Genomic DNA, 12,462 nt, shown 5'->3' on the forward strand with positions numbered 1-12,462 from the left:
AACGTACGAATGTGCGTTCGGAACACATTAAATTTGTAAGTAGAGGTACCACTGTACAGTACAATCTGAACTGCTATGTTGAAAGATACATTAAATACTTGTATTGGAGGCCACAAACTTGCAGCATAATAGTTTATGGAATGTTTTAGCAAACAATGCTTAAGCCTTTACAGAAAAATGCTTACCGGAGATCTAACCTTGTAATGAGTCTGGACTTATTGGGATTCCGACAGTTATAAAGTTATAAAGTTCTGTTTGCCCTGAATGAGCCAGAAATGCAAACATGTTTTCCACGGAAACCTATTACATATACCGGTAAGTCCAACAGTTACCGGTAGTCGTTTTGATATCTAAGGGGATTTTGTCAGTCGGCTAGACTAGCAGTTGAGTCAGAGAGCAGCCTAATATGGAGATAACTCTGGTACTCTAACTTGGACCTATAGCATACACTGCACTCCTATAGTAGCCACAGTAGTCATTCACAAGTCTCCAGTTTCATCTAGAAGGCTACAAGTTGGTAAACCAATTGTCAGTGCCACACAGAGTGTGTTGTGACCTACTATGATTGCAATTTAACAGCCACAGAGATGAGACAAATCACATCATGTCTCAAACTGGGGAAATTGTAGGGAGTGCTTGAACTTTCACTATGCAATCATTTCAAGGTTCCCTGACGTCACAGTGATCTTGGAGATCTTGGGGCAGAAGGAACAAGAAGCAAACTTGTTGCTCCCTTAGCTTGCCAAATAATCGCCCAGCAACCAATGTTGCTACTCGCCCATGGCCTTCAAAGTACACAGCAACATGAGTCAGATACTAGTCCCACAAAGATAAAAACTGCCGAGCATGTTTAAAAAGGACACAGTACAGAATACTGAGAAGTCAGGAGTATGCAACTATAGCCTCTGAGGCCAATCAGCAGGTCTGCTAGAAAAACCTATAGACTTCTGGGTTCATTGTCCAATTTGTAGTAGGAAATCTCTCTGTGTCTCTGTGTGCTAAACTTTTGACATGGCCCTAAACTTCTTTTTATTTCAGAATCTAGTAAATTGTGCATGATGCACAAAGCTAAGCAGAACTTTTCCATGCTATCTAGTATTTTGACACCTCTCCAAAATATGTATTTATTTATTTATTGAATAAAGAGTTAGACACTCAGCAGTAGTTATACCCTACTAACCAGGCATTATTTAAAACAAAAAACAAAACTGCGTGATACCAGTATTTGGAAACCTCAGCAAACATGGCTTGGTTTGGTTTGGAGTCAAAAGGGCCAAACAGAATTGAAAACTACTTGCTGTAAGTTTCACTATGAGGCTTTCCCTCATTATATACATTTCATGGACTCCATCCTTCCAACAACATGCTTTTAAAAATGCGTCACTCAGCAACATAAGGCGCAACTGACTCTAAGTCAACCGTACTAAGCACATGCTCATAGAAAGAGTTTCGGTATACCAGGCTATGTGATGAACATTTCTGTCACAACAGATCTCCAAGGGAGAAAGAAATGGTTTACTTATGGAATTACCCATTAGATACAGAGAGCCATGTGGTGCCTGTTACTGAACTAAAGGGAAGCACCACAAATAAATTACAAGCTTCTGAAGGGCTCATCACCCTAGATCCCTATCACAGCTGAAGAAAGCTGTTAACATTCCAGCACAAAGATGCTCTACGACATTCTTCCTGGACAGCTGATGCAACAGCTCTCCACAAGCCTTGAGGAAATAATGCCAACTCCCACTCACAACCAGATGGTTCCATGCTTCTAGAAACACCTTGCAGAATGATCCACAAAGTGCCTAAATCATCCTTTTAAGACACCAAAAATACTGCCATTCTTTAGGGCTGCAAACTAGACTTAAGGTGGTTTAGAAATTTTGGTTCCAAGTGTGCTCATGTTTCAGAATGTTAAGATACTAAGGAATTTAGAGGGAACCAGATCAAGCAAGGCGTTGTGATTTAGTAGGAAAATTGTTGAAAAAATTGTCATAATCAGCTGGAACATATATACCCAAGTCTCACAGCCAGTGATGTGGCAGTTGCAAGGTGAGGTTTACCCATAAATTCTGCAAGTTAATATATTCATGAATGCAGAACCCCCTACATTACGGAACCGCAAGCTTGAGAACAGCTGAACACACACACACACATATATATATGAAACTGCTCATGATGCATGGTTTAGTATGGGGGAGCAAATGTGTGGGTTCCTAGAGGAAAAAAATAATCATGGGCAATGTACTCCTGCCCAGGTCCTGCTCCTGCTGCACTACCCAAGGCTAATCCATGGTTTGGCTTAGCATTATTCCTGGGCTCATGGTTTGCTTCACTTCAGAGAAACCACAAGTTGGAACCAAGGTTTGTTCTTGTTTTATTGCTCATGGTTTGTCTGCAGCAAGACCAGGATTCAGATGAACTGTTAAGCCCTAGGTAGCATGGCAGCTCAGCAGCAGCAGCAGGATCAGTGGGCCAAGATCTTCTCTCTGAGAACCTGCATATGTTTGCTCTTTCACACTAAACCGTGGTTTGGCTTCACCTTGTGTGCTACCTGTGAAACAGGCTTAAACTCACAATATTGCCTTGTGTTTGTCAAGAGTTCTGAAAGCTACAGGGAAGGTAATTGAAATAAACTTATTATTCCACACGTCATTTAAAATACACAAATAGTTAAATATGGCACTGTAAAGGTTAACATTGCAATCCATTGAAAAATTACCCAAGAGTAAGTCAAAATTTATCTATCTATCTACCTATCTTCTATACCGCCCTATACCCGAAGGTCTCAGGGCGGTTCACATAAAATATCAAATACATAAAATCAAAACAAAAACAACAATCCAATTACAAACCCCAGAAAGAGCCAGCATCTTAAAAGGGGCATAGGATGTAGATCAAGTCAGGCAAAGGCCTGGTTAAAAATGAATTCAAAGGAACGTAAGCAGGCATAACAACAGGCTGTAAAAGACACCAAACCCAGCAAACCTGGGCTGCAATCCAATACACAATTATCCAAGAATAAGTCCCACTGAACTCACCTGGGCTTACTTTTGAGAGGACAAGTACAGGATTGTGGCGTTGTTATGGCAGAGACAAAAGTCTAATCAGGATCCTACTAGTATGATATAGTGGTAAGCAATGAACCAGAATCTTGGATTCCAGGGTTCAAGTCAGCCCTCAGCCATGAAACTTGTTGGGCGACCTTGAGGCAGTCACTGACTCTCAGCCAAACTTATATCTCACAGGGTTTTTGTGAGGAAGAAATGGAATGAAAAGAACCATGCACAGCATATTGAGTTCCTTGAAGGAATGGTAGGATTTAAAATGTAATAAATCAGAAAGCAGGTCCTGCCACAGTGAGTATGTCAGCCATTAAGGTTGCAGCAACACAGCCTGCTCTTGTAGAATTGAACAATATGTAGAACAGAGTTGCCAGCAACAGAGAGTCCTCATGCAAAATACATACAGTACATAGAATTAACTCTAGTGGTGGGAGAGATGGGCAAATTTGTTAACTTCACTTTCTTTTTTCAAGTGGTTATTAAAATCAACAGTAGCTAAAAAGAAATAAAACACTGAGACATGAACATTGAATGTGCCTGCCTGATATCAATAGGCAGTGAGTTCTAAACTATGTATGCTTCTACATTAAAAGATCAAATTCTTACAACTGCAGATTAAATATGATGTACTATACTTGTAACAGTGCAAGTTCTGCAAAATAGGGCATTTTGTATGTAGGTTTCACTAATATAATGCACACATTATGCATTTTTGTACACATTAATTGGCTGGGGAACAGCATTGCAAAATTCAGAGAAGTACAAATTCCAATAGATGTCTGTGTCGTCATATTTCAGACTGTGAAAATTAGGTACGTTTGCCTTTAAATGCAAACTGAACTGAATTTCCCTCTCTAATTAATGGGATAAATTATCATAACCAAAAGGAAAGCAGGATTGAACAGATATCATAAAAAAATTCCCTCTTAAACCATCTCACATTTCGACCAATTTCCTGATTTGATAAAATACAAATTCTTAACACAATAATTTAAGATCCACATGAACAAGAAGTCATCATGGAGACAAAAATATCCTTCCAATTCTTATTCTGCCAGGGGAGAAACTCAACAACCACTCATTTTCATATCCCAAATAGACTCATGGATAATTACAAAGGTGTCATGGCTGAATCTGCAGCAACAGTATGCTAGTCAAGCAGTATGCTGCTGAAACACACACACACACACATGACAGCACAGATAAAAAGCAATGCCAGCTTCTCTGGAATAATTCTGAACTGCTGAAAGCAATGTACCGGTAGATAATAAAGGGACCGTCTTTTCCTCCCTCCGCTTCATCTTAAGAAATGAGACGAGAGTGTGGGACTCTACATTTTATGCAGTAGCATGCAAGTGTTTTATGCTAATACAAGTGTTGTAGTCCAAAACATCTGGAGGGCCAAAGTTTTGGGATGCCTGATCTATAGTGTTCTATATTCCATCAAAGCACTTATTCTCTTCAGACACATGAACACACACACAGAAGTGTGAGAATATATGGGAATCAAATTGGTGTGGTGAATCTTGGGTTCACATGGTCTTTCCTCCTATCTCCTTTTTTTCACAGCTATAAAGGCAACTGTAAGGTTCCAGCTTTTTACAAACCGCAGTCTGCCATTCTGTTTGAATTACAGTGGTACCTTGCTAGACAAACGCCTCGCGGCACGAAAATATCGCAAGATGAAAATGTTTTGCAATTTTTTGGCAGACTCGCAAGACGAAGTTTTCTATGGCTGTGCCGCTGGCAGCCAAGGAGCAGCTGGATCCCCCCTCACTCTCACTTTAAGCCGCCTGCGGGTGAACGGGAGAGCTGTCTGGTTGGGCGCGAGTGTCCGGCTGCTGGGGAAGGTGCCTTAAAACTTCCAGAGTGGCCATCTGGTTGGGCGCGCGAACGGCTGCTGGGGAAGGAGCATGGCTGCGTGGAGACTCCGAGCAGAAGTAGTGGGGCTTCCAGAGCGGCCGTCTGGTTGGGCACGCGAACGGCTGCTGGGGAAGGAGAGAGGGAGCCTCTCCCTGGCCCTCCTCCTGCTTCCCCTTCCCCTTAAAATATGGAAAACCTCTGGCCATGGCGGGTGAGTCAGCACCTTTTTTTGCGCTTCCTCCCCCCATAGGAACGCATGAATTAAATTTCAATGCATTCCTATGGGAAACCGCGCTTCGCAAGACGAAATTATTCATGAAACGACTCGAGGAACGAATTAATTTCATCTTGCGGGGTACCACTTTAATGTAAGTGTGGCTTGTCCAAAGCCAGTGTTTGAACCTGGTTTGCTCTCACCAAGTTTAACCCCCTCCTTCTACAGTTTCAAATACAATGAGAGAAAGCATCTCATTGTGCCCTTTGATGCATGAAAGGAGGGGGGTGGGGTGGGGAAGGGAAGGGAAGGGAAGGGAAGCACACAAACCCAAGACTTGGTGCAGCTTGTTCACATAGTAAGAAAACACATGATATCTACCGGTAGTTACATTTGAAGTGGGCATTGCAGAGTTCCCTACTGAGTAGACCTTGCATTTCCTCCAGCAATTACTAGGTATGCATCCAAACCATTAGCTCTATCATAAACAATGCTTCATACAGTACTACTACTACTACTACACAGAGGTAGTTTCTGCATTATTATTCTTATTAGTAGCAGCAGCAGCAGTAGTAGTAGTAGTAGTAGTAGTAGTAGTAGTAGTACACCCTCTGTTGGGATTAATAACCCAAGTACAGGTTGCTTGAAAACAAGATGTGAAGCTACTGTGTTATGCATGAAGCAACAATTACACACACACACACACCCCGGTGTATCTCACTATATGATGATCTTTTATTTCCATTTAGTCTGAATCACCCCATTAAACATCCACCCACTCACACCTCCTTTAAGTACTCAAGTTCCATCAACACAACATTGGTTTAATTTCGTTTGGAACACATAATTTCACCAATGCAGTGCAACTAACTCAGTGCACACATTATTTTGTAGTAAGATGGTTGGTTGGGGGGGGGGGCGGAATCTATCATACTTAGATGGTCCAAATAAAATGTGTTTCACCTTGGGACATTTAAAAATCTATGTATGTTTTAACTCACCCGGTCACAATAACTGTGCATGGGTGGGTGGTGGTTTCTTTGTTTTTTTGCATATTTATGGTTGTCTATGCAGTGGTTACATTTTGCCAGTGTAGTTGTATCCAGTGCTTTTTTCTGGGGGGGGGCGCAGGGGTATGCATACCCCTAAACATTTTGTGAATCTAAGTTTGGCCTCTTTGAGGGGCAGTATTTCAATATTTTAGAAAAAACTTTTTTTAAGAAAAAAAGCACCTATGCACTCCTGTGGTCCAGAAATTCCAAACCCAATGAAGCAAAAAAAGTGTATGGAAAGCTAAAGGCTATTTCATAGCAACCTCCGAAAATAACAAATGTGTAATATTAAAATCATCCCTCCGGGAGTAAACCAAAAGGTCTATATACTGTTGTTTTCTCCTTCCAAAGGGTCACACAGGTATTATTTCAAAGCATGAGTAGGATATAAATGCCTTACTGGACACTCCTTGGATGAGAATGTAACAGCTGTGTTACCGTACCTCTCTATTCAAGAGTCCTCTTTTATAAACCCAAGACCAGAGTGTTTTGTCATTGAAAATCAAAGTCCAATGAGAATACCCAGCAGCATCACTAATTCAGTTAATATCCCCATGGAGGATGATTGAATTCAGTCACTTCAAAGTGCCAGGAGGAGTAAATAAAACCCATTTTAAAAACTGTAACAAGATTTGCCTCAAAAAAGAAGACCGAGTGTTATTTCTCCATTTTACTTCTGTGAACTGAAAAGTTGCTGTTTAAAAAGAACTAGGTTAATTCCCATGACAAAGCCCACCATTTGCAAAAAATAAAACAAAAATCTAAAGGAGAAAGCTTATAAATTCACAACACACTGCTGAGATTAAGCCAAGAGTCATGTCTGAATCAGTCAAAAATCTGCCAACCCATCTTTTTTTTTTTTGCTTGTTTATTCAATCCTAGAATGAGTATTATCCTTCACACCTGGAGAAAAGCAAGTGAAACTACACAGACATCCTGTTAGTCACAAAGATGTCTTGTTGCACATTCTCAGATTTATGTGGGTTCTTAGAAGAGGTAAGTCAGTCTGCTAAAGTACAATAAAAACAAATGCGCAAGGCTTATTCGGGGCAATTCTCTTTAATACACATGGTAACCAACACCAACTTTGGAGCCTCAACCCAAAAGACAAAACACCATTATATTGCCATCAAATAACCGAAACTATTGTTTCATGTGCGCAGCTGTTATTTTGGACAAGCTAGACCCAAATACAAAGGAGCATTGTATCAACATTTCAGCAGATGGCTGAGAAATCTCACCTCTGAATTTTTTTGGAGGGTTGTTAAGGTCCCCTGTTTCTGGCTGTACAACACACCGGTCATCTACAAGTCTGAAAGAGAGAGAAAAGGGAAAACATTTAAAAGATTGTCAAAAAACTGTGCTAGCTTTCCATGGGATTGGGAACCCTGGGGAAAAATTTGGCACTCCAATCATCTGTAGTCATGCAAATTCTGTTTAGACCTAATAGGTTAGAGGAAAGGACAATAGGCTCAAACCTACTCTTCATCACACCTACAGTGGACAAATGATTGCTGCATGAATAGGTTAACACCCTGGACTGCACCACAATTAATGGTTGGAAGCCTTATGCAGCAAAGAAGAATGAGCACAGCAGAAGCAGATGGCAAGGTGGGATGGCTGCACTCACTTGGCCTCTGGCTGATCACATCATTGCTGCTTATGCATAAGGGGAAGGGAAGACAGCCGCGAATTTGGCATGGTGCAAATGCACTGGGGGAGCCAATTCAGCACCTGATCTTGCTGCCCCCGTATCCCCGCTATCTCTAGGTAAGGTAAGCATCAGCAACAAGGCTGACTGCTGCTGCACCACGCCATCTGCTACTGGGGTATGTTGTTGTTGTTTAGTCGTTTAGTCGTGTCCGACTCTTCGTGACCCCATGGAAAAGAGCACGCCAGGCACTCCTGTCTTCCACTGCCTCCTGCAGTTTGGTCAGACTCATGTTCGTAGCTTCGAGAACACTGTCCAACCATCTCATCCTCTGTCGTCCTCTTCTCCTTGTGTATAGTTTTATCCAAAAACTGAAGTCCCACAGAAGGCAGAGAAGCAGTGACATGAAAAAAAATGGCCAATGATGTTTAAAGGAAAGTTTACTTTTCACAAGATTTTGAGCTACACAGAATTGACTGTCCCTTTTACCATCTTCCTTAAAAAAATGTTGAACTAAAACCCAGTCACTGTTCAAAAGTCACCTTTCTTCAAAGATGAGAGTGGAGTTCATTTTCTTCCTGCTTTGCAACACATAGATACTGCCAACCTTGTTAAGCATAAAATAATAGTCTCAATAACAGTGGTGCCTCGCAAGACCAATTTAATTCGTTCCGTGAGTCAATTCGTTTTGCAAAACATTCATCTTGCGAATCACAGTTTCCCATAGGAATGCATTGAAATTTCTTTTTTTGCCCATAGGAACGCATTAATTAAATTTCAATGCATTCCTATGGGAAACCGCGATTCGCAAGATGAATTTTTCGCAAAATGAATTTGTCTTGCAAGTCACCTTCAGATCACAAGACTCATTCGTCTTGCGAAAAGTTCATCTTGCAGGGCATTCGTCTTGCGAGGTACCACTGTAAGTCAAAGTTTAATGTAGTCACTAAAGTATGTGTGACTTTTCCATTTGATTAAATGTGCAGGTTCATCTTCTGTTAAGTGGGGAAGTGAGAGATCAGGTTCCTGATCCTGGCATGGATTGGAAAACAAAAACCAAAATATTCAGTATCAAAACTCCAGGTCATTTTTTACATAAGAGGCATTGTTCTTAAGTACACGGTAGATGGTAACACGTACCATCTTCAAGGTACACGGTACTGGTTTTAAGACACTGAGCTAGTCCAGCACACTTTATGAATAACTTTATGAATTCATTTCAAGATTCTGTGAGGCTGATGATGTACCCAAATAATTACTGTGCTCATTATGACCCGAACAAAATTAGATTTTGTTCAGTATCGCTTCCTGTGTCTCCTGCTCAGTGACAGGTAGGCTACCATCCAACAGATTTATGGCATGTGGGGGAGAGAGAAAGATCCGGATATTTGCAGTGTACTTCCAGGACCCAGGAAGATGCAGAGAAGTTATAGTAAATGCAAAAGTTTTATTGAAACAGGCCCAATGCAAACTGTAAATGTAGAGCAAGACCTGTTGTAATGTTTTATAGCTGCATACACAGACTCAGCTTGCCAAAAAATCCAGGCCAAGTAATTGCTAAAACCTGCGGTGGAACTACTCTGATTCTCGCACATGGAAACTATCACAAAACATGAAATAAAGGTACTTGTGACTGACTTAAACATTACACCTTTCAGATTACAAATATCCTTGTTTGCACAGAAATGTGAATCAGATATACAAGTAAGCATTTACCTGGATTACTTCAGATGACAAAATACTGATGTCGTTTAGGACAGACACCATTTTAAAAGGCCTATTATATGGAAATTACTGGTCTCCAAATGGAAACTGAAGAAGGCAATGACTGATTTCTAAACAGCTTCAACAGACAGTTTAAAAGTGCTTTGTGTTTTCTTCACGCACTTGTAAGCTAGTGTACTGCAGAGGTTGAGAAAGACTGACTAGAATGTGGAAACACATATTTGTTTTTTTTTTAAAAAATATATTTTTATTAATTTTCCAATTAAAACCAATTATATCACATTCATTATTTCAAATTATACACATATATATCAATCAAACCGAATGTTATGCCAAATCATCTAAAAAAATTTTTTTGGGTTCCCATGCTTCAAGAAATTGGGGATTCCTCGCAACCGTCCACTGCCGTCTTTTTTCTAAAGTTCAAATCGTCTCTCCGGAGAGACGGAAACACATATTTGAATCCTCACCTGAGTCACAAAACAAAATGACTGAAGAATTTTGGCCAATCGCTACCTCTCAGCCTAACCTACCCCACAGGGCTGTTGAGAGGATAAAATATGGAGGTGAACACCATTGCACACCATGCTGAATTCCATGGGAGGGAAAAAAAATGTCCAAACGTGTTTTTTAAAATCACCTCACTTTGGAGCAAACTTAGTTCAATGAACTCTACTTCACCTAACACACTAATGGAGCTATTTTATTTCAATTGATTTAAATGTTATAAACCCATAGTAAAGTGCATGCCACAGGGGAGAGAGAGAGAGAGAGAGGTCGGAATTAATAATTGTAGAAAAGTCCACTTGCCTGCTAGAGACAGCTTTAGAAGGAGAGCTCCTAGTTGTTGTTTGCGGACTGCAGTTACAAGTCTCTGGGTCTTCATTGAGATTTATGTTAAAATAAACAGTTTTAAGTTCTCTTAGCAAATAGCTCTGTCAGTTCTGACTGGAAGCTCTGACTCTGAACTACAGGAATATTGACACCCTTACGTCCATCCATTCAGAAGGAAAGGTTATCCAAATGTATCCAAAAAATACGCAAGAAATAAATCTAAACTTGGCTGTGGAAGACAGCTCCCTGAGTGGCCCCTCCCACCTACCTCCAAGAGTCACCACAGGGGCTTCTGCGGGACCATCTTGCCCAGAGGGGAAAGTAAAAGAGGCAATGGCAGATACGTCTCAACAGCTGTCTTCTCCATTTCAGTATAACATTTTTCACTGCTTTTCTTTTTGGTAAAAAGGAAGGTGCCACTATTCATACATTGATAAACATGCCACAGGTGCCAGCACAAAATGGCCGCCATAGGCAGCAAAATAAGAGGCGAGGGTAATCCATACTTGTGAGTAGTGCCACAAAAAAAGCCCTCTTATTTAAAGCCCACTCCCACCACTGTTTGTTGTTACCATAGTAAAGTAAACAGCTTTGTGAGGTCTGCCTGAGAAGCGGTATATTAATTGCCTTACATTTTTAACAAGTGGAAGTTACTGCCGCAAACAAAAAAAAGTGTGAGGAGCGCAAACACCATGGGCAGGATCCAACTAATGAGTCCTGTCCATGGGCTTGTGCAAGGGGGATCTTCCCCCTTGAATTTGGCTTCTTCCAACCCCCCAAAACAGTGTAAGGGAAGAGGAGAGGGGAGATAATTCCATCCGGCAAGCTACAATGCTTGCCCAAATGGAACAATCACCTCAGCGTGAGGCTGAATTCCTTCCAATATATTCCTATCCAAGTCTTGCTTGTATGAGAGATGTTTACAGTCAACCAAGTGACATTCAAGTGGCTAAAAGCTTCCCTCGATCTTTAGAGACTCTGGTGTAACTCTTCTCACACATATTGTCAAAGTTCTACATATAGTTCAATCAGCACCCAATCTTAAATGCCATCATTTCAGCCACTCTCCTTGGCTAGAAGTGTATACAGATTTGCCCAGTGGCTGCTTACACAGTTTTCAACCATCTTGCACTAGAGCTATTATGCTTCCCCCCTCCCCATTTGTATCTCATCTTTCCTCCAAGAAGCTCAAGCTGGCTGCAGAGTTCCCCCCCCCGCCTCCGTTTTCATCCCTCCCCCTGCATTTCTTCTTCACAACAACCTTGTGAAGTAAATTTAGGATGAAAAATATAGTGAATGACCCAGTGAGTTCTGCAGCTGAGTGGAATCTGAGTGCAGGTCTCCCTAGTTGTAGGCCAACATGGTAGCTTTTAACAACTACACCACACAGACTAACAACGGCTCATATTAGCCATCTAACTTAGCAAAAGGAATGGTTGACCCTGTTTTATGTTTGCAGTAATAAAATGGACTTTGGTGATCAATAAATAACAGCGTATCTGTTGATTTACTGCAGTTTAAAGAGGCATTGCAAAGTACTGTACTGTACTGTATAAAACAAAAAGTTACATTTGTAGCAGTTAGCCAGGTGGAAGAGGTATGTTTTCATTAGACTATTAAAGCACAAGGAATATTTGACAGCAACTCTCTTTGGAGAAGGCGTTCCGCAGTTATAAAATAGTTTATCAACTTTGTAAAAATGAGCAGAGCATCCATAAAGTCTCATATTCCATATGCCAGCCTGAATAAAATAGGCTTGGCCTGGTGTTTTAAAAGACTACAGCAAAAGATTTTTATTTATTTTTAAGACCTCTTTGGAAATGCTTTCCACCAGAAAGAAGGTTCCGCTCCAAGTTCCTGCCTGTCTAACATGGAAGACAGAAAGTCCCCAGAGAGGGAGTATTTCAGACATACTTTGATGCGGAGAAACAGGAAAGGAGAAGAAACCACTATTATTGTACAGCACGGTGCTCAAATCCATTCTCATCATCTATTGATAAACCTCTGACATTCAGAAGGTACCTTCAAGTGATGGATCTGTGGACCAAGTACAGTGGT

At 40.9% G+C, this 12,462-nt stretch overlaps 1 protein-coding gene across 7 annotated transcripts in view; it reads right to left on the reverse strand.

Moving 5' to 3' along the window:
* ITPR1 (inositol 1,4,5-trisphosphate receptor type 1) overlaps positions 1-12,462 on the reverse strand; it is a 214,641-nt gene that overhangs the window by 170,193 nt on the left and 31,986 nt on the right. For all 7 annotated transcript variants that reach the window (XM_088662374.1, XM_088662377.1, XM_088662375.1 and 4 more), the window contains exon 3: positions 7,436-7,506. In XM_088662374.1, coding sequence (XP_088518500.1) covers positions 7,436-7,506 — 71 coding nt within the window. The remainder of the gene's footprint in view (positions 1-7,435; positions 7,507-12,462) is intronic.

The sequence above is a fragment of the Zootoca vivipara genome, chromosome 2 (assembly GCF_965207765.1).
Source record: "Zootoca vivipara chromosome 2, rZooViv2.hap1.1, whole genome shotgun sequence".
Taxonomy (NCBI): Eukaryota; Metazoa; Chordata; class Lepidosauria; order Squamata; family Lacertidae; genus Zootoca; species Zootoca vivipara.